The sequence below is a fragment of the Heteronotia binoei genome, chromosome 19 (genome assembly GCF_032191835.1).
Source record: "Heteronotia binoei isolate CCM8104 ecotype False Entrance Well chromosome 19, APGP_CSIRO_Hbin_v1, whole genome shotgun sequence".
Classification (NCBI taxonomy): domain Eukaryota; kingdom Metazoa; phylum Chordata; class Lepidosauria; order Squamata; family Gekkonidae; genus Heteronotia; species Heteronotia binoei.
Genome location: NC_083241.1, coordinates 40,853,570 through 40,875,820, shown reverse-complemented (window position 1 = coordinate 40,875,820; position 22,251 = coordinate 40,853,570). Strand labels below are relative to the sequence as shown.

At 50.9% G+C, this 22,251-nt stretch overlaps 1 protein-coding gene across 1 annotated transcript in view; it reads left to right on the top strand.

The window, feature by feature from the left end:
- The window catches only part of USP3 (ubiquitin specific peptidase 3), a 56,861-nt gene extending 36,036 nt beyond the window's left edge, over positions 1–20,825 (top strand). The window contains exons 5-15 of the mRNA XM_060260221.1: positions 1,779–1,860; positions 3,304–3,386; positions 4,617–4,730; positions 6,177–6,290; positions 13,178–13,324; positions 16,409–16,515; positions 17,289–17,369; positions 17,497–17,615; positions 18,968–19,081; positions 19,199–19,266; positions 20,499–20,825. Of these exons, the coding sequence (XP_060116204.1) occupies positions 1,779–1,860; positions 3,304–3,386; positions 4,617–4,730; positions 6,177–6,290; positions 13,178–13,324; positions 16,409–16,515; positions 17,289–17,369; positions 17,497–17,615; positions 18,968–19,081; positions 19,199–19,266; positions 20,499–20,664 (1,195 nt within the window). The 3' untranslated portion in view covers positions 20,665–20,825. The remainder of the gene's footprint in view (positions 1–1,778; positions 1,861–3,303; positions 3,387–4,616; positions 4,731–6,176; positions 6,291–13,177; positions 13,325–16,408; positions 16,516–17,288; positions 17,370–17,496; positions 17,616–18,967; positions 19,082–19,198; positions 19,267–20,498) is intronic.
- The last annotated feature ends 1,426 nt before the right edge of the window (positions 20,826–22,251 follow it).

Sequence of the window (22,251 nt, the reverse complement as noted above, 5' to 3'; positions counted from 1 at the left end):
GGTCCGTCAGTGGGGCCAGGACACTAGAAGCCCTCCACTGTTGTCCCCCTAAGCACCAAGAATACAGAGCATCACTGCCCCAGACATAAGAGAATCCATGTTGGATCAGGCCAATGACCCATCCAGTCCAACACTCTGTGTCACACAGAAGCCAAAAAACCCCAGGCGTCATCAGGAGGTCCGTCAGTGGGGCCAGGACACTAGAAGCCCTCCACTGTTGCCCCCCTAAGCACCAAGAATACAGAGCATCACTGCCCCAGACATAAGAACATAAGAGAATCCACGTTGGATCAGGCCAATGACCCATCCAGTCCAACACTCTGTGTCACACAGAAGCCAAAAAACCCCAGGCGTCATCAGGAGGTCCGTCAGTGGGGCCAGGACACTAGAAGCCCTCCACTGTTGTCCCCCTAAGCACCAAGAATACAGAGCATCACTGCCCCAGACATAAGAGAATCCATGTTGGATCAGGCCAATGACCCATCCAGTCCAACACTCTGTGTCACACAGAAGCCAAAAAACCCCAGGCGTCATCAGGAGGTCCGTCAGTGGGGCCAGGACACTAGAAGCCCTCCACTGTTGCCCCCCTAAGCACCAAGAATACAGAGCATCACTGCCCCAGACATAAGAGAATCCATGTTGGATCAGGCCAATGACCCATCCAGTCCAACACTCTGTGTCACACAGAAGCCAAAAAACCCCAGGCGTCATCAGGAGGTCCGTCAGTGGGGCCAGGACACTAGAAGCCCTCCACTGTTGTCCCCCTAAGCACCAAGAATACAGAGCATCACTGCCCCAGACATAAGAGAATCCATGTTGGATCAGGCCAATGACCCATCCAGTCCAACACTCTGTGTCACACAGAAGCCAAAAAACCCCAGGCGTCATCAGGAGGTCCGTCAGTGGGGCCAGGACACTAGAAGCCCTCCACTGTTGCCCCTCCCAAGCACCAAAAATACAAAGCATTACTGCCCCAGACAGAGTTCCAACAATACGCTGTGTCTAATAGCCACTGATGGACCTCTGCTCCATATTTTTATATGAACGCAATAGAAGTAGAGCATGGCTGACTTTTGGGGTCCTTCCATTATTTGGACACTTTTACTAACCGTTGGGTATTGCTGGACCTTTTGCTAAGCTGTTAGTGATATGCATTTATTGAGACAAGAGAAGAGTTGCTGGCATGCACTGCTTTACCAGTGGATTGATATTCCACAGTTGTGTTTCTGTTCTGCCCTAGATGGTTTCAGGGTAGGCTCCAGAATGTCTGGGACTGGCCCGGAATCTACAAACGCATGGCTGTTACGAGGTTCTAGATGTCAGGTGCCTTCATTTTGGATGGTTCTGAGGGGCAGTCAAGTGTCACGTTCAGAATAATATTTGTGCAAGCGCGAGAGATGCTCTGGTGTGGTGGGGGGCCTGCCAGGGGGACCTTTCGTCAAGAAATGGGAGTTATTTCAGAGTGGAGCCTCGATTCTAATTAGGGCCTGAGCTCCAGGGTGCTTGCTGTGGCAAAACCTAATCAGATTAATTTGGATATTCTATGATTACCAGATTGAATTGGCTTCGAGCCTCGCGCTCCGGGGAAGAGAGGAATCTATTTTAAGGCCACCGTAAATTTTTCACGGCGGCTTTGAAACCGGCAGTGGGTGCCTGCATTGCGTGCGACGGCTCTATCGCAGATGTGACTGTGCCGTTCAGATGTTCTTTTGGCCTAGCTCTGTCTCTTTGGATTACTTAGTATAGTTTTTAACGGCCGCTCTATTCCTTTGCTACAGTTCAGCCTTCACAGCAGACCGTCATAGGAAAAGAAAACTTCTGGAAAACGCCTCTCTAAAGAGCAAATTGCTGAAAATAAATGTAGGTGCAGCGCGATTTTTTCACGGGGTTGTTGCGGGCGCCATCCTAGCACGATAGCGTTGAGAGCAAATGCCATCAAATCCATGGAGCTGATTTCCAAGTCTTAAATGTCTTGGGTTCTTGGTGTAGCTCTCTAATGTTCTTGCCCTGAGGCCTATAGATGACATTTTCAGTCTGAGCGCACACAATTCAAACTGCCATTTGAAGTAGGCCGATCAGTTAGCAATGCATCCTCTATGAACGGTAGGGAGGGGTTGCTACTTCGCCCAATGCTAAAAAGTTTAAACTGATTCTGTAAAGATGCTCTGATGTCGGAGAGCCAGTTTGGTGTAGTGGTTAAGTGTGCGGACTCTTATCTGGGAGAACCGGGTTTGATTCCCCACCCCTCCACTTGCAGCTGCTGGAATGGCCTTGGGTCAGCCATAGCTCTGGCAGAGGTTGTCCTTGAAAGGGCCAGTTTGGTGTAGTGGTTACGTGTACGGACTTTTATCTGGAAGAACCGGATTTGATTCCCCACTCCTCCACTTGCAGCTGCTGGAATGGCCTTGGGTCAGCCAGAGCTCTGGCAGAGATTGTCCTTGAAAAGGCAGTTCCTGTGAGAGTCCTCTCAGCCCCACCCACTCACAGGGTGTCTGTTGTGGGGGAGGAAGGGAAAGGAGATTGTGAGCCACTCTGAGATTCTTCAGAGTGGAGGGCGGGATATAAATCCAATATCTTCATCTACCTCACAGGGAGTCTGTTGAGGGGGAGGAAGGGAAAGGAGATTGTGAGCTGCTCTGAGACTCTTCGGAGTGGAGGGCGGGATACAAATCCAATATCTTCATCTACCTCACAGGGTGTCTGTTGTGGGGGAGGAAGGGAAAGGAGATTGTGAGCCGCTCTGAGACTTCAGAGTGGAGGGCGGGATATAAATCCAATATCTTCATCTACCTCACAGGGTGTCTGTTGTGGGGGAGGAAGGGAAAGGAGATTGTGAGCCGCTCTGAGACTTCAGAGTGGAGGGCGGGATATAAATCCAATATCTTCTTCTACCTCACAGGGTGTCTGTTGTGGGGGAGGAAGGGAAAGGAGATTGTGAGCCGCTCTGAGACTTCAGAGTGGAGGGCGGGATATAAATCCAATATCTTCATCTACCTCACAGGGTGTCTGTTGTGGGGGAGGAAGGGAAAGGAGATTGTGAGCCGCTCTGAGACTTCAGAGTGGAGGGCGGGATATAAATCCAATATCTTCTTCTACCTCACAGGGTGTCTGTTGTGGGGGAGGAAGGGAAAGGAGATTGTGAGCCGCTCTGAGACTTCAGAGTGGAGGGTGGGATATAAATCCAATATCTTCTTCTTCTGATGCCTGCTATGTGTAATCCTTGGGAGGGGAAGGGGCTGGTTTGTGCTGGCAATCGCAGAAAATCTCCTAAGAGCTCCTTTCTGGGTATTTTCTGCTTTGCAGGGGAACACTGCAGCCTTGTGCGCCACGGGCCTTCGGAACCTGGGGAATACGTGCTTTATGAACGCCATCCTTCAGTCTCTCAGGTATGCATATATATTTACATTTGGGCCTTGGGCTGTATGAGAACCTGGACTTCTAAATAAGTGTGCCTAAAAGCATGCAGGAACCTGTAAGAACATCAGAAGAGCGCTGCTGAATTAGATTGGTGGTCCATCTAGGCCACCCTTCTGCCTCGCTCAGGGGCCAGTAATTTTCTCTGAATGCCCAACAAAGAGGCCTTCCCCTGACGTTTCCTCCTGGCATCGGGATTCAGAAGATTAGTGCCTCTGAATGTGGAGCTTCTCTTTAGCGACCAACAGACTTCTCTGTGAATCTGTCCAATCCCCCTTTTAAAGCAGTCTGTACCTGTGACCATCGCTACATCATCTGGCTGCAAATTCTACATTTTAATCTCTTGTTCAGCAAATAAGTATTTCCTCTTGCCCTTCTAGAATCTGCTTCATCGGAGGCCCTCAAGTTTGGGTACTTGAGGACAGGGAGAAAAATTTCTCTTTGTCAGTTCTCTCCACCCTATGGATAATTTTATAAACCTCTATCTGCCCTCCCTCGAGCCATCTCTTGTACACTACAAAGTCCCAGATTCGTCAGCAGGAGCTCCTTTGCATAGTGGCCGCACCCCCGTAATTATCTTGGTTGCCCTCCTCTGCACCTTCTCCGGCTCTGCAGTGTCCTTTTTGAGACATGGCGACCAGAACTGCATGCAGCATTCCGAATGAAGCCACACTATACAAGGACAATAGGGGTCGGTCTGTATTCAGTCCCTTTACCAGTAACCCCCAGCATAGACTTTGCCTTTTTCGCTGCTGCCTTACACTGGAGTCGATGCCTTTACTGAGCCACCTGCTGTGACCCCACGGTCTCTTTCCTTCTCTACAAGTTCAGACCCAAATAATGTGTAGTTGGGGTTTTTCTTAATCTGCAGCTCCTCCATTCTGCACCCGTACAATCCAGTTTTGTCAGCTTGTGTTCCTGCCAGTGACATGCCCATACCTGCATAATTCTGCAAGAGCATTTGGAGGAGAGAAAATATGGAATGCCCATTTGGTTTTTTTTTGCATTTTCTAGTGTGTTAACATGCAGGACTTCCACAGTTCTGCAGCGCTCAAGGTGATTGAACAACCAACCCTGAGCACCCCCGCTAAAAGGTTACTCCTTATGCCCACTGAATACCCACAAAGGAAGCAGGGAGGGGTTTCCGTCCCTCCCTTCCCACTCTGTCGCGTTTTCTAAGTTTGCATTTCCTTCTTTCGCAGTAACATTCAACAGTTCTGCTGCTACTTCAAAGAGCTGCCCGCCGTGGAGCTCCGGAACGGAAAGACAGCCGGCCGGCGGACTTATCACACCCGGAGCCAAGGAGATAACAGTGTGTAAGTTGGCCCCTCTCCCTGTGGGGCCAGCAGCCTTGGATGTGCTTCTGTGTTTGCTTTGGTGTTCTCGTGTTGGTCCAGGAAGAGATGGGCAAGCAAGAATCTGTACAATGAAGGAAATCAGCTAAAACAGGGGTGGCCAAACTTGCTTAACGTAAGAGGCACATAGAATAAACGTCAGATGTTTGAGAGCTGGAAGAAAGGAAGAAAATAGATGAGATGGGGGAGGGAGGTGGAAAGAAAGCAACTTTAACTTTAAATGCATTCTCCAAGCTGTCAGTTGGCTTAGCTTGGGGAGGTGGTTGAAAGAATGAAATGCTTTCTCCAAGTCAGCTGAGGGGGCAGTGAGAGCCATACAATGTGTGTGAAAGAGCCACAGTTCGGCCACCCCTGAGCTAAAACGTTACTCTTTGGAATTGGGAGCCTTTGTGTGGAGATGGAATGACTCCCCCCCCCCTTCCAATATTACTTGTTAAAAAAACCCCTTCCAGTAACAGTATGGGGGGGAACTTCACACAAAAATGCAACCTCACCAGTGTCAGTAATTGATTGGAATTGTGCAGGTGAAGTCTCCCAAGCTGTGGTACAGCCCAGTTCATGAGTTCCCTTCCCCACGGATGTTCAAAGCTCAGACTGGTCACCAACAAACCACAACCCGGCTTCAATTTTCATCTGTGAAATACGCCTCCGATTGCCCTGCTTCGTGGAGCCATTGTGAGAATGAATGAGAAGGGCATTCTGGTTTGCCAGAACCTGGTAAAAAGGCTGCTGGACCTCCCAAAGAACATAATAATTCAGCATCCCCACTTTTATTTATTATTAATTTAATTTATATCCCGCCCTCCCCACCGAAGGCAGGCTCAGGGTCTCTTCCTCCCCTTGTTCCCCAGTAGCTTTGGAAAGCTGAAGACGAAAGGTCAATTGGGGTTTTGAAGCAAAGCGAGATGTGCCAGTACCTCTGTAGTGTCAAATGTTACTTTAAAGACAAGATAACTGGATCGCTTTAAGCTTCCTCACAATATTGGGCAGTGGCCTGTTCTCTTTTGTACAAAACACCTTAGAATTAATGCCTACTTCAGGACACGTGCAGTGTTCCCTCTAAGCTGCAGAGTCTTGTGAGCAAAAATTCTACTTTGTGAGCTACTGGCATTGAAGTTGTGAGCGACTGCATCGATGATGGTGCTTTGGGGCTATTTTTCCTGAGCGAAGGCAAAAATGTGCGAGCCGGAGGCTAAAAATCCGTGAGCTAGCTCGCGCTCACTCAGCTTAGAGGGAGAGCTGGTGAGGAGCCCTGTCGGATCAGGCCGATCTTCCTGTTTCCAACAGCGCTGACTTCCACAGACGCCTCTGGGCACGTACACACCAGTCCACATTCAGCGGGGATTATCAGTCGTCGCTTGAGTAGATTTTTCCTCCCGATCTTTAATGTTGCTTTTCCCTCCCCAGTTCTTTGGTGGAAGAGTTTCGTAAGACGCTCTGTGCCCTGTGGCAGGGAAGCCAGACGGCCTTCAGCCCGGAGTCCTTGTTCTACGTCGTTTGGAAAATCATGCCGAATTTTAGGTAAGTCCAGTGAGAAAAGGAAGGAACAGTCTCGGTGGCATTTTGTTGACAGCGAACGCTGTGTCGTCCCCCCCCCCCCCCCCCGGCACCGAGAGCCCCTCACTCTTCAGGGGATGTCGCAAACAGTGGCTTTTGCTTACTGCGTGTCGGAGGACTTTGGTTCCCTCCTCATCTACAAAGCATCGTGAGGCTTTTTTTAGAGGAAGGCATATTAAGTTCTATAAAGTGCAGGAACTCCAAAGAGGCTGAGGGGGTCACATCCTATGCTTTTGGTGGTGAGCGCGCTTAAGAACAGGCCCCGGGCAAAGCATACTGGGCGAAACTTCCTTGATTTTCTAAATACGAGCTTAATGGTAAATAGCTTCTGCAGTGAGATTAAACCTATGCGCAGTAGACGTCGTGCACCCAGACTATCAAAAGAGCACAGTACACTCCAGTAAATGCAAGTGTCGTTCCTCTCCAAGGTCTCCTTGTCCCGGCCCCCGAACCTCTTTCAAAGGAGCACTGAGCCCCGTTAGGAATAATTGTGCGGAAGGTAAGTTCGCTCCACATTCTCAGGTCGTTACGCTGTTCTGTTGATGTGTTGAATGCCTCTAGCAGTGCTGAAAAGATGCTCTGAACACCACCTGCCCCCCCCCCAAGACTCCATGGAGTGAGACGCCCAGGTTTATGCTGTGTCCCAAGCGCCTGGTATGCTTTTCCCTGGCTGATGAGAATCAAGGAAGTTTCGCACCAGTGGTTTCAAAAGTCCCAATCCTGTTTCTCCTCTTATGTCTCTGACCCGTCATTTGACGTCAAAGCAAACAGATCCGTCCCCGAGTTACTCTGGCAGATTTTCAGCACTGTGGGTTCCCTCGTTTGCTTTTCTCAGCAGGGACTGCTGTTTGGGGATGCGGAGTGTCTTTCATTTTCATTTCCTGTAGCAGGAAAATAAGCTTTTTGGTGCAATGGTAAGTCAGAGGCCCAGTTAAAGGCTCTTCTTGAGCAGGGGTCTCTAACTCATTTGTTATGAGGGTCAGATCTGACATAAATGAGACCTTGCTGGCCCAGGCCAGGCTGTGTCAGGCCAGGCCATGTGTGTACCTATTTAAGATTAGGTAGCAGAGAGCCAGTTTGGTGTCGTGGTTAAGTGCGTGGACTTTTATCTGGGAGAACCAGGTTTGATTCCCCACTCCTCCACTTGCAGCTGCTGGCATGTCCTTGGGTCAGTCATAGCTCTGGCAGAGGTTGTCCTTGAAAAGGCAGCTGCTGCAAGAGCTCTCTCAGCCCCACCCACCTAACAGGGTGTCTGTTGTGGGGGAGGAAGGTAAAGAAGATTGTAAACTGCTCTGAGTCTCTGATTCAGGGAGAAGGGCAGGGTATAAATCTGCAATTCTTCTTCTTTAAAGGACACAGACAAACAGGACTAAAGTTTTTTGTTTAAAAAAAACCTTAGAATAAAACATGCTTAAAATATTAGCACTCATTGGTAATAATAATAATAATAATTTTTATTTATATCCCGCCCTCCCTGCCGAGGCAGGCTCAGGGCGGCTTAAAGGTGCTTTCTTTGTATTTATCCAGGGGATCCAGGGAAGCGGGCAAAGAAAGCTCCAGCTTTTTCCCTCCCTCCCTAGGGGACCAGGAGGGGGAGGAGCCTCAACCAATGGAGAAAATTGAGGTTTTGCTCTGTAGCTCCTGTGCGATTGAGCAAGCCTTGCAAGCAAGCTGAGATGCAGAAGGAAGCAAGAGAGAGGGAGAAGGAAGCGGATAAGAGCCAGTTGCTCGGGGGCCTGATTCGGCCCCCAAACTGCATGTTTGACAGCCCTGCTCTTGAGGGTGCAGGTTGGGGAAAGGGGCTGGGGGAGCGGCTGCCACAGAGCAGGTGGGACCACCAGCCTGCCTGGCTGTAAAGCAGCACTGGCCCCTGCTTCTCCATCCCGGGTGGGAACGCCCTGACAGTTCTTCCGAAGGAAGCTTTTCATCCTGAGCGCTGCCTCTCTCCAGCTCCAGCGATGGGGAGGGTCCCGTGATGGGCGGCAGCTGGCGAGGGCAACAAAAAAAGTGCCACTTGAGTAGCAGCCAGCCGCGGGAATCTTCCCTGCTAGAGGGAGGCGGGGCGGTTTGTCCGCCGCCTTCTCCTCTGTGTCTTGGAATGAGCCCATGTGGGAAGTCTGACCTGGGGAAATGGAAACTGTTAAAAAAAAAGATGCCTGCCCTCATACGTCGCGCCAGCGTGCCAGTGCCGCCGCGAGTGGGCAGAGGCCCCTCGGGAAGCCTGCGCCTGGTTTTGCTGGAGATGAAGCTTCTTGATTATGAAGACAGGCTTGTGTTGCCTTGAGAGTCTTTCACAAAAGCTGGAGTGCCTGTTCAAGCACACAAGCAGGTGCCGGTTGTGTTTGTCAGGTTAACTGTTTTGCCCCTTCCAAACCTTGTTTGCTTTTGCTCTCTCCTTTCTAAGGAAAGGCAAATTTATGTGCCACATCCTCTGTCTTTCAAAAGAGAGCTTGGGGAGTGGGGGAAGGCAAAGCACTCAGCGCTGTGTCAACAGCTCTCCTGGGTGCTGCGAGATTAGTGAGAGTGTAAATTGGCACAGTCCTCTCTTCTTGAATCAGAGGAGGAACCGCTGTCAGTTTCTGGGGAGAACTGACCAGGCTGTTACAGGAACCCCCTTTTGAGGCTGTCAGTGTTGCCACCGGGCACCCGGCGAAGCAGTGCTTAACTTCAGCCTTTCGTTCGACTTGCCACGTTTCCTCTTCTTGTGTGAAGTTGAGCATGGGTCATTCTTGTGATGGCCAGAGCAGTCTATTAATCAGCTGCAGAGCCAGTTTGGTGTCGTGGTTAAGCGCGCGGACTCTTATCTGGGAGAACCAGGTTTGATTCCCCACTCCTCCACTGGCAGCTGCTGGAATGGCCTTGGGTCAGCCATAGCTCTGGCAGAGCTGTCCTTGAAAGGGCAGCTTTTGGGAGAGCTCTCTCAGCCCCACCCACCTCACAGGGTGTCTGTTGTGGGGAAGGAAGTAAAAGGAGATTGTAAGCCGCTCTGAGACTCTGTCCTTGAAAGGGCAGCTTTTGGGAGAGCTCTCTCAGCCGCACCCACTTCACAGGGTGTCTGTTGTGGGGAAGGAAGTAAAAGGAGATTGTAAGGCGCTCTGAGACTCTGTCCTTGAAAGGGCAGCTTTTGGGAGAGCTCTCTCAGCCCCACCTACCTCACAGGGTGTCTGTTGTGGGGGAAGGAGATAAAGGAGATTGTGAACCGCTCTGATTCAGAGAGAAGGGCAGGGAATAAATCTGTGGTCGTCTTTTTCCTTCTTCTTATACCACCCTTCCTCCAAGATCGCTGGCAGGTGTGCAGAGTTCTCTGCTTTGTTCTCACCAACCATCCTGAGAGGTAGGCCAGGCTGAGATTTTGTGGCTGACTCAACACCCAGTGAACCTCACAGGTCTCCCGAGGCCTTACGGGACCACTGCCATATGCCAGCTGCCTGGGGGATTGCACACTCCTTCACTAACTCCATGTCTAATTGGCCGCTTTGCCGGCTGAGAGGTCCTGAGGGTCGAACAGACTTTGGCTCCTCTGCCTGACTCTTTGCAATGTGACTGCTTTGGGCAAAACTCAGTGCTGGAGGCAAGATAAGGAGATCTCTGTCTGCCGTGTTGAATCTCCGACATTCCTTTCCAACATACAGGCCAGCGCTTGCCGTGACGAGGATGTGTGATGTTCACTGGAGAGAAGCCAGTTTGGCTCTTTAATGTTCTACAAAGTAGGAGAGCGTCAAACCATTCCTCTCCTAAAAATTTGGCTTCGGAGGCTTTAAAAAAGAAGATAAACGCTGGACTTTTAAAAGGATGCTTTAGTGTTTTGGGTTTTTTTTAAAATTATGTATTAATATGAAATGCAAAATTGTATTTGTGGCTGAACACATGAGGAATGTTGTAAAATCAAGGTAGACAGATGTGAGAGGGACGGTGGCTCAGTGGTAGAGCATCTGCTTGGTAAGCAGAAGGTCCCAGGTTCAATCCCCGGCATCTCCAACTAAAAAAGGTCCAGGCAAGTAGGCCTGAAAAACCGCAGCTTGAGACCTTGGAGAGCTGCTGCCAGTCTGAGCAGACAAGACTGACTTTGATGGACCCAGGGGGGGTCTGATTCAGTAGAAGGCAGCTTCATATGTCCATATGTTTAAGGGGAGGGATGGTGGCTCAGTGGTAGAGCACCTGCTTGGTAAGCAGAAGGTCCCAGGTTCAATCCCTGGCATCTCCAACTAAAAAGGGTCCAGGCAAGTAGGCGTGAAAAACCTCATCTTGAGACCCTGGAGAGCCGCTGCCAGTTTGAGCAGACAATACTGACTTGATGGACCCATGGGGTTCTGGTTCAGTAGAAGGCAGCTTCCTATGTTCATATGTGGTGGAGGGAGCGGTGTGCCTGGGGGGCTTCTGCTGAGCCTTCCCCTTCCCTCTTCCATCCCCAAAGCCCTTGGGAGGGTTGCTTTGATTAGGAACATGAGGGATGTGCTCAATAAGCAGGCCAGAGCTGAGACTTGCTTTGCCACATAGAGAAATGACGTCTATTCCAGAGGCTGACAGCAGTTGGAGCTTTCCGTTTGTTTCCCTGCTGTTGCCTTTAGAAAGCCAAACAGCACCTGCAGACACAGCCGCTGGAGGACGTAGCATGTAAAGTACTGTGGCCGATGACCCTTGCTTGGAAATAAGCGCCCCTTTTCCTTGTCACTCTCCTGGGGAATCACATCCGTTGCCCCAGAGTGGAGCTGCAGGATCGACAGGGAAAGGGCTGGCTGCAGAAGGCCACCGGGGCTCTCGGACAAATGGGAATGTTACACAGAGAGGATTAAAATGTGGGATTCGCTGCCAGAGGATGAAATGATGGCTTTCAAAGAGGCGGAGATAGATTCCTGGAGGATAAGTCTATCAGGGGCAAGTAGCCACGGAGGCAAGACCAGGGATTCAGGCAGTAAACCCCTGAATCCCAGAGCCAGGAGGCAACATCAGGATGACCACTGTGTGAGACGGGAGGCTGGACTAGGGGAACCTTCACCAGTCCAATCCAGCAGGGCTTTTCAGATGTCCTTATCGGGGGAAGGCCTTGGCCTATGTGCCCTGTTGTTAGACCTCCAGAGGAACTGGCTGGCCCCTGTGTGAGACAGGAGGCTGGACTGGATGGACCCTCATTGGTCTAACCCAGCAGGGCTCTTCTGAGGTTCTTCTCAGGGGAAGGCCTCAGCCTCTCTGCCCTGTTGTTGGCCCTGCAGAGGAACTGGTCAGCCACTGTGTGAGACAGGAGGCTGGACTAGATGGACCCTCACTGGTCTGATCCAGCAGGGCTCTTCTGATGTTCTTATGGTCTCTATGCCCTGTTGCTGGCCCTCCAGAGGAACTGGTTGGCCACTGTGTGAGACAGGAGGTGGACTTGATGGACCCTCCCTGGTCTGACTCAGCAGGGCTCTTCTGAGGTTCTTCTCAGGGGAAGGCCTCGGCCTCTATGCCCTGTTGTTGGCCCTGCAGAGGAACTGGTCAGCCACTGGTGAGACAGGAGGCTGGACTGGATGGACCCTCACTGGTCTGATCCAGCAGGGCTCTTCTGATGTTCTTATGAAGGCCTCTCTGCCCTGTTGCTGGCCCTGCAGAGGAACTGGCTGGCCACTGTGTGAGACAGGAGGTGGACTTGATGGACCCTCCCTGGTCTGACCCAGCAGGGCTCTTCTGATGGCCTCTGTGCCCTGTTGTTGGCCCTGCAGAGGAACTGGCTGGCCACTGTGTGAGACAGGAGGTGGACTTGATGGACCCTCCCTGGTCTGACCCAGCAGGGCTCTGCTGAGGTTCTCACGACTTGTGTGAGAGGCTTCTATTACCTATAAAAGATCATTCTGGATGGATAGCGGAGTCCATCTTTAAGGTGCCCCGGGGCTCTTGCTTTATCGTGCTGCTGTAAATGAACCAAACTGAGGTCAGCCTGAGCCTTTGTGTGTCAGATGCGACTTCAGCACACAACAAGGATTTGTTATTTTGCAGCTTGACGGGAGTCATGCAGATCTGTCAAGGGTCAAGGCGGGGAGGCGGCATTCTGAGCATGCCACCCGTGGGCACCGCCGCCATCGTACTCAGCCCGTGCCTGCTTCTTCCCGTGGACGTGGCTCCAAATCCCACCCCTGCTGAGGTCCCAGCTGGCACTGATGTGCTGAGGCACACACAAGCAGCTTCACAAGGAGATGCAGTGGCCGCTGTCATGGGGACAGGCAGGAGGGGACGGGGACGGGGCCCCGGAGGGCTCCCAACCAACTTGGCTTTCAGCTCCTTAGAAGCAAGGCTGTTCGGACATGAGCGAGCGACGATTGATGCACCAGCACTTCATTATAGAGCTTGGGTGTGTGTGTAGGGGGGGGGGGTATATTAAGAATATAAACATAAAGATGCTTTGAAATAAGACCTCTGGGTTAAATAAAGCGAGCCCATCTCCAGAGCGCTTTGTAGCTGCTAACGGATCCTGTGTTTTACGCCGCGGGGACTGGCGTGATTTGTTTTGCCGCTGCCGGACTCTTTCTTCCCCCCGCAGAATTCACTTTGAGTTGCTGGTGGGGGGGAAGAGACGGGGCAGCTCCTTGGATTTCTCCCCGGGGAAGGCTGCACAGCTGCAGGGCCAGCAATGATTGCCTTCCCCCTCGCCGTCTGCTTAGACGGCCCCTCCCCACAGCATGAGATCCAGAGAGCTCTGGGCCGCGGCAAAAGCGCTGCGTGCAAAGAACGTCCCAGCCTGGAGTGGGGTTTCCTAAAGCTGCATTTCTGCGTTCTGGTTTGAGAAATCTGTTTTCACGTAGCCCGATGCCCGTGCCCGAAACGTCTTGCTTTGTGTGTTGTCAGCGCTTGGTATACTCATCCCTGTGTTCTCTGTTAAGGGGCTACCAGCAGCAAGACGCCCATGAATTCATGCGTTACCTTTTGGACCACCTCCACTTGGAGCTCCAGGGAGGCTTCAACGGCATTTCCCGCTCCATCATCCTGCAGGAGAACTCTGGTCTTTCCGCCAGCAGCAGGTGCTGCATGTAAGGAGACGGCTTCCAGTCTTTCCCGTCCCGGAACAGGCTCCCCCCCCTCCCTTCTCCCCCCCCGCCCCCCTTTTAGGGTACTGTCAGAGCCGAGGCGTTCCCATCCCAGATTTCCTCAAGGGAGCCAGACCTTCCTAGCTATAACACAGAAGCTTTTGGAGAAGTGTATCTAGAGAACTGGAATTGGGAAGGAAGAGCTCAGGAAGGGGGAAAAAAAAGACATGCATGGTGGCCCCAGCTAGCACAGTGGGGGTCGCTACCAAATGGCGATAAGGCTGCAGGTGAGACGTTTTCCTGGCACTCCACCTCCTCCCCCCACCCCCACATCATGATGATGATGATACTGGATTTATATCCCACCCGATACTCTGAATTTCAGAGTCTCAAAGCGGCTCACAATCTCCTTTCCCTTCCTCCCCCACAACAGACATCCTGTGAGGTGGGTGCGGCTGAGAGAGCTCTCCCAGAAGCTGCCCTTTCAAGGACAGAGTCTCAGAGTCGCTTACAATCTCCTTTCCCTTCCTCCCCCACAACAGACACCCTGTGAGGTGGGTGGGGCTGAGAGATCTCTCCCAGAAGCTGCCCTTTCAAGGACAGAGTCTCAGAGCAGCTCACGATCTCCTTTCCCTTCCTCCCCCACAACAGACACCCTGTGAGGTGGGTGGGGCTGAGAGAGCTCTCCCAGAAGCTGCCCTTTCAAGGACAGAGTCTCAGAGCGGCTCACAATCTCCTTTCCCTTTCTCCCCCACAACAGACACCCTGTGAGGTAGATGAAGATACTGGATTTATATCCCGCCCTCCACTCCGAAGAGTCTCAGAGCGGCTCACAATCTCCTTTACCTTCTTCCCCCACAACAGACACCCTGTGAGGTAGATGAAGATACTGGATTTATATCCCACCCTCCACTCCAAAGAGTCTCAGAGCAGCTCACAATCTCCTTTCCCTTCCTCCCCCACAACAGACACCCTGTGAGGTGGGTGGGGCTGAGAGAACTCTCCCAGAAGCTGCCCTTTCAAGGACAGAGTCTCAGAGCGGCTCACAATCTCCTTTCCCTTCCTCCCCCACAACAGACACCCTGTGAGGTAGATGAAGATACTGGATTTATATCCCACCCTCCAATCCAAAGAGTCTCAGAGCGGCTCACAATCTCCTTTCCCTTCCTCCCCCACAACAGACACCCTGTGAGGTGGGTGGGGCTGAGAGATCTCTCCCAGAAGCTGCCCTTTCAAGGACAGAGTCTCAGAGCAGCTCACGATCTCCTTTCCCTTCCTCCCCCACAGCAGACACCCTGTGAGGTGGGTGGGGCTGAGAGCTCTCCCAGAAGCTGCCCTTTCAAGGACAACTCTGCGAGAGCTATGGCTGACCCAAGGCCATTCCAGCAGGTGCAAGCGTAGGGTTTGTGCCCCTCCCAGCTGATACACTTCTGTGTTCTCCTGCTGCTGGTGGGAGCAGCGGGAGCCAGCCTGCCTCCCTCTTGGCCCCTTTCCCCCACCGTAACAGGGCCCAACTCTGGCAATAGAGGACTGGGTCAGACCACCCCCCCCCCCCCCGGTATGCTAGGAGATGCGGTATTGGAGGTGGGGAGGAGACGCTGGGTTACATCTGTTCAGCCAGCTGCAGCAGAGGGTGAAGAATAAGGGGAAGGGAAAGGGTTGGATTCTGAGGATTTTGCTGCCAGACAACTCTGGAACTTCAAGATGGGTCGCTGCAGTAGTCCGTCTGTAGCAGGAGAAAAGAACAAGGGTCCAGTTGCACCCTGAAGGCTAACAACATTCATGGCAGGGCAGGGCAGCTTTTGTGAGTCGCTGCTCACCTCTTTGCTCACTAGAGCCAGTTTTGTGCAGCGGTGAAGAGCGGTAGACTCTGATCTGGAAAACCAGTTTTGATTCCCTGCTCCTCCTCCACATGCAGCCTGCTGGGTGACCTTTGGCTAGTCCCAGTTCTCTCTGAAGTCTCTCAGCCCCATCTGCCTCACAATGTACCTGTTGTGGGGAGAGGAAGGGAAGGAGGCTGCAAGCTGCCTTGAGGCTCTGAGTGAAAGGGCAGAATATACACCCAACTTTTCTCTTGTCCCTACTGGACTCTTATTCTTTTCTACTGCTATATCAGTTCCTCCTTGGAAATTCTAATCTGGCATCCATACAGAGTGTCTCTCACCATCAGCCCTCTTCCACATCTCACTGTGTATGTCATGGTTGCTACAGACTTCTGCTTAGTTGGGATAGCTACAGGGGCAGTACATATAATTTGAGAGCCAGTTTGGTGTAGTGGTTAAGTGCATGGACTCTTATCTGGGAGAACCAGGTTGGATTCCCCACTCCTCCACTTGCAGCTGCTGGAATGGCTTTGGGTCAGCCATAGCTCTCTTATCTGGGAGAACCAGGTTGGATTCCCCACTCCTCCACTTGCAGCTGCTGGAATGGCCTTGGGTCAGCCATAGCTCTCTTATCTGGGAGAACCGGGTTTGATTCCCCACTCCTCCATTTGCACCTGCTGGAATGGCCTTGGGTCAGCCAGAGCTCTCGTAGTTGTTCTTGAAAGGACAGCTTCTGTCAGAACTCTCTCAGCCTCACCAACCTCACAGGGTGTCTGTTGTGGGGGGAGAAGATAGAGGAGATTGTGAGCCGCTCTGAGTCTCTGATTCAGGGAGAAGGGCGGGGTATAAATCTGCCCCCACCTCACAGGGTGTCTGTTGTGGGGGGAGAAGATAGAGGAGATTGTGAGCCGCTCTGAGTCTCTGATTCAGAGAGAAGGGCGGGGTATAAATCTGCAGTCGTCTTCTTCGGAGACCTGATCCTTGGCTCCAAGAGTATGTGGCAGCTGCAGTTTCTGTTTCCATTTCAGTGGGTCGCCTTCTGCCTGTCTCTGACTTGGGCTTGCCTCGAAACCTCTTGTGTTTTGTGAGCAGCTGGCCCAAGCAATAGCAGCTCAGTTTTGAGTTCAGGCAGTTGGCTGCTTCCCAGTTTGGTGCAGAAGGGGCTCAAAGCTGCAGGGCCTTACTGTCGGTGGCAGCCCAGGGCTCTTTCTCCGCTGCATTTCCTGAACCCACGTAATGCTGATCCTTGTCTTCCCCCTTCTAGAAACGGAGCTTCTACCGTGGTCACTGCCATTTTTGGAGGCATCCTTCAAAATGAAGTCAACTGCTTAATCTGTGGGACGGAATCCAGAAAGTTCGACCCATTCCTAGGTATGGTTTCTCTGTCCCTGTACAGTGGTGATGGGTATTTTGTTAAAACTTGAATAAACTGTTCTTAAAAAGGTAATCCCCTGGGCAAGCACCCGTCGTTTCCTACTCTGGGGCGACGTTGCTTTCACGTTTTCACGGCAGACTTTTTAAGGGGTGGTTTGCCATTGCCTTCCCCAGTCATCTACATTCCACCCCCCCCAGCAGGCTGGGGACTCATATTACTAACCTCGGAAGGATGGAAGGCTGAGTCATCCTGGAGCCGGCTACCTGAACCAGCTTCCGCCGGGATCGAACTCAGGTCATGAGCAGAGGGCTCTGACTGCAATACTGCAGCTTTACCACTCTGCGCCACGGGGCTCCTATCAATATAACATAAGCAACAATAAAAGAGATAAAACCCTATAATACATCCATCAGAATGATCATTAAACTGGAAAATAAATAATATATACATTATTTATATATAATATAGACTCTGGGGCAACGTTGCTTTCACGTTTTCACGGCAGACTTTTTAAGGGGTGGTTTGCCATTGCCTTCCCCAGTCATCTACATTTCTCCCCCAGCAAGCTGGGGACTCATTTTACTGACCTCGGAAGGATGGAAGGCTGAGTCAACCTCGAACCAGCTACCTGAACCCAGCTTCTGCCAGGATCAAACTTAGGTTCTGAGCAGAGCTTAGGACCGCAGTACTGCAGCTTTACCACTCTGCGCCACGGGGCTCTTATAAACTGTTCTTACATTTGTCATTCATTTCGTCTGTCTCTGTTTAGACCTTTCTTTAGATATTCCAAGTCAGTTCAGAAACAAACGTAATAAGAACCAAGACAACGGACCAAGTTGCACATTGCGGGGTATGTTTTTTAACTGGGGTCTTTCTCTGATTGGTTACTCTGGTTTCTTTCATAGTGGGGAAGTTAAAAAAAGAAAACGACTGTGCAAAATGGGCTTAACCCTCTTCTCCGCTGCACTGTCTTCTAGATTGTCTTCGCAGTTTTACAGACCTGGAAGAACTTGACGAAACCGAACTGTACATGTGCCACAAATGTAAGAAGAAGCAGAAGTCCACCAAGAAATTCTGGATTCAGAAACTACCAAAGGTGAGTGAGGGGCAGAACAAGGGGATCTGGATTCTCATGGCAGCTTCCAATAAGTATCCTTGACCTGACCTAGAACTTGAAAAACATTTTCACTTCCTCAACTGTGTGGACAGCTCCCTATTCTCTGTCATCCTGAGACCAGCCTTCTGTGTTCGTTTTGCTAAACTAAAATACGAGCTGCAATACTCTTCTGTTCTTGCTTTTGTTGTGGAGTTTGGGGGATGGAATTTTTGCTCCTGGAGGGCCCCCGCTGGGGCCAGAAGGCAGGACACAGGCATTTATCAAATGACAGAGGCTATTTTCCTTGAATACCTTTTCTTTGATGCCCTCCACTCTGTGTGGCTCTGCAATACAGGCCAAAGGTGTCTATTGGGAAATTCTTACTCATAGGCATTCGATGAAATTGCTGAGCAGTCAGGTTAAAACGGGTAAAAGGAAGTCCTTCTTCACCCAAAGGGTGATTAACGTGTGGAATTCACTGCCACAGGAGGGGGTGGCGGCTACAAGCATAGCCAGCTTCAAGAGGGGGTTAGATAAAAATATGGAGCAGAGGTCCATCGGTGGCTATTAGCCACAGCATACTATTGGAACTGTCTGGGGCAGTGATGCTTTGTATTCTTGGTGCTGGGAGGGGATGCAAAGCGGAAGGGCTTCTAGCCCCACTTGTGAACCTCCTGATGGCACTTGGGGTTTTTTTGGCCCCTGTGTGACACAGAGCATTGGACTTGATGGACCATACAAGCATAGCCAGCTTCAAGAGGGGGTTAGATAAAAATATGGAGCAGAGGTCCATCAGTGGCTATTAGCCACAGTGTGTATATATATATGTGTGTGTGTATGTATATATATATATATATATATATATATATATATATATATATATATATATATATATATATATATATATATATATATATATATATATATATATATATATATAATTTTTTTGGCCACTGTGTGACACAGAGTGTTGGACTGGATGGGCCATTGGCCTGATCCAACATGGCTTCCCTTATGTTCTTATGAGTTGCTGGGTTTTTGTGTAGCAGTTTGGTGTAGTGGTTAAGTTTAGCGGTTTGGTGTAGTGGTTAATCAAACCCTGCTCTTATCTGGGAGAGCCGGGTTTGATTCCTCACTCCCCCACTGGAATGGCCTTGGGTCAGTCATAGCTCGCGTAGGAGTTGTCCTTGAAAGGGCAGCTTCTGTCAGAGCTCTTTCAGCCCCCACCCGCCTCACAGGGTGTCTGTTGTGGGGGAGGAAGGTACAGGAGATTGTGAGCCGCTCTGAGTCTCTGATTCCGAGAGAAGGGCGGGGTTATAAATCTGTGGTCGTCGTCTTCTTGAACACTGCAGGTGCTGTGCTTGCATTTGAAGCGCTTTCATTGGACGGCGTATCTGCGGAACAAAGTGGATACTTACGTTGACTTCCCCCTGAGAGGCCTAGATATGAAATGTTACTTGCTGGAGGTACTTAATTGAGAGTGCGTGTCTGTGTCTGTGTGTGTGTGTATTGGCGGGGGGGGGGGAGGCTTAAAGGTGTGGATGGCGCGCTCACCTTCTGCCTTCTCCGTCTCTTGCCCTCAGCCAGAAAACAGCGGCCCCGAAAACTGCCTGTATGACCTCGCAGCTGTCGTCGTGCACCACGGCTCAGGGTGAGTGACTGTGCCCCTGGTCCCAGCTAGGAACGGAGAACCGATTCCCCGTCCCGCCTTGCTCCGTTCAAGATTTCCTGTGCTCTGAAGCCCGTCGTCCCTCTGTTGGAAACCTGACGCATGCGGTGCCCCCTTGAGGAATGCCCGGAGCTGGGCTGGATTTGAGAGCGCATGCGGACGACACAAGTAGGGAGCACGACTGGCTACCCAAAAGGATTTTGTGTGTGAAATTACACTCGTGTGGGATTTAAGGGGAGTGTAGCGAGATGCTGCTTTGTGCGATCAGTTCGTAACTAGTGTATAACGAATCTCACAGTCACCTTCTACATCAGGGGCGTCAAACTCATTTGTTTTGAGGGCCGGATCTGACATAAATGAGAGCTTGTTGGACTGGGCCGTGTGTGCCATAAAATGTCATGCCAGGGAGCAGAGATATAAACTTTATAAAGCACACAGACAAACACAGATTTTTAAAAACTTAAAACTTGCTTAAAATATTAGCACTCGTTGATCTTAAAGGTGCTTTCTTTGCATCTCTCCCATGGGATCCAGGGAATTGAACAAAGGAAACTCTGGCTCTTTCCTTCTTTTCCCAGGGGACCAGGAGGGGGAGGAGCCTCAGCCAACAAAAGGAAAAGAGGCTTGACTCAGTAGTTCTGCTGTGCGATTGAGAGAGCCTGGCAAAGCAAGCTATCCTTCCCTCCCTTCTCTCCAAGGGAGGAGCTTTAGCCAATGGAGAAAACAGAGGCTTTGCTCTGTAGCTCTGCTGTGCGATTGAGCACACCTGGCAAAGCAAGCTGCGATGCAGAAGGAAGCAAGAGAGAGGGAGAAGGAAGCAGATGACAGCCAGTTGCTTGGGGCCTGATCCGGACCCACGCTGCACGTTTGACACCCCTGTTCTAAATGGTCAGTGGAAACACCACTGCATCCACCCCTCAAAATACTTAAATAATCAGTACTTAAAAAGGGGCGGAGGAGGCAAGAAGTTGCCTGAAAGCTTTGGTACCTTATTCAAATCGAGCTTCTTTAAAGCCAGCCTGTATGTTGACTGCTTACTCGCCTGTGGATCGCTGGCGGTGCCCCTGCTTTCCACATAAAGTGTCAGTTCCAAAGGCTCTGAAACCTCGGAGAGCCGCTGCCCGTCAGCTCAAGAGACCAGGCTGCCTTGCAGAGTCCCGTGGCCCTGAGGCCGTTTTCTCGTCCGCTCAGCCCGCCGCTGTTTTTGCTTTCAGAGTCGGCTCCGGCCACTACACAGCCTACGCGACTCACGAAGGGCGCTGGTTCCATTTCAACGACAGCACCGTGACGCTGACCGACGAGGAGACGGTGGTCAAAGCCAAAGCCTACATCCTCTTCTACGTGGACCGGCAGGCCAAGTCGGCATCCGATAAACTTTAATACCTCTTCCCGCCTCTCGCATATCACGTCCAGCGGACAAAACATTTCCAACCCTCCACAAATACTTGATCCGAGACTCTTGATTTCATTGTGCACTTTTCAGACTTTTTTTCTTGGGTAGCTGTTTTGATTTGTTAAAACACGGACACAAAGCTAACTTACTTTTTTTGTTGGTTGTCGTTAGTTACACCGTAGGGTGGAGGGGGCAAACCCTCAGCAGATGATTTGCTGCTTCGACTAAATTTATATATATATATATATATATATATAGTTTCTACTTTAGTTGCTTTGACTTTTTTTATATCAATGTTCGTTTGCTTTCAGAAGGCACATTTACATCAGAGAAACTTGAATCCGTACAGTCAGCACGATTAATGTGGGACCCGATTATGAAAGCCACAAGAGTTGTTATTATGTAAGATTTCTCTCTCTCTCTCTCACGCGCTTGGGTCTTGGGTCCACGGGTCACGTCCCGAGTGAGTTTCCTGCAGCGGACCTCGGGCTGCCTTGTCAAAGGGATGGTAAAAACGCGGTCTCACCAAGCGGGCCGGCAACTGTGCTGCTAGCTTCACCTGTGGAGAGAGTGTCCCCATCCCAACCTCCGGCGCTCGAGTGAGCGGCTGAGTTGGTGAGAAGACAAACTGTTCCATAGGCTTGCTCTCTCCCCTCCTTTTAGAGGAGGCGGGAGGGATTAATTCTTGTTGTACCACAATCAAAAACGGGAGAGCCCAGGCGGTGCTCCCCTCTAGGAAATTGGGTTGAACTCTTCATTCCATGTTGCCAGGGCACAACCGAAACTCAAGGCTGAGACCTTGGCTAGAACGTCCGCTGTAGGGGTAACAAAGTTCATTACTGTTTCTCCCAGCTGTTGATGGGTTTCTTGGTGCAAGCTGGATTTTGGGACAAGTACAACCCAGCCGTGTTTTGTGACTTGCACGTACTTTTATAAAAGTTGGCATTTCTGGTTCTGTTTTTATTTAGGGCAGTTACGGGACGTCAGGCTGCCTTTTGCCAGAGGTATTCAAAGATGCTTGCTTGCCGGAAGGCAGCTGCCTGGAGGACGCTGCAGTAATTTGGGAATAATATCTTTGCAGCAACACGCTGAAAGCCATGGCTGTTTGCTGCATTTCCCTACTTCCCTGTTCTTGCTGAATGTGTTGCAGCTGGGCCCGAGCTGGCAACTTACTAGCCAGGGGAATAAGAGTTGGCGATTTCCACAGCTGCTTCTGCATTACGTTCTCCTCCTCTTTGGAGGAGCGTTAACTTCCTTGCGGCCCCCCCAGTTTGTCCGGCCGAGTTCTGCCGTTAACCCTCCAATGCACTTATTTGTTCCTCCTCTTCCTGAGGCAGCTCTGGGTTGCGGAGCACGCACTGCCGCCCCCCCCCCCCCCCTTTCCCAGAGATGCCCACGGACAGTCTAAATCAGTGAGTTGTGGCAACACACGTATTTTCTCTTCCTGGTGGAGATCTTTGCTTGTCCACTGGATTTTACTCAGTGAGTTATGTCAAAAGCGACAGATTTGAAGCGGTCAAAAAAAAAAAAGCGTGGTGTTCCTGGACTAGTATTGAATTTGTATCCTCCGTTGT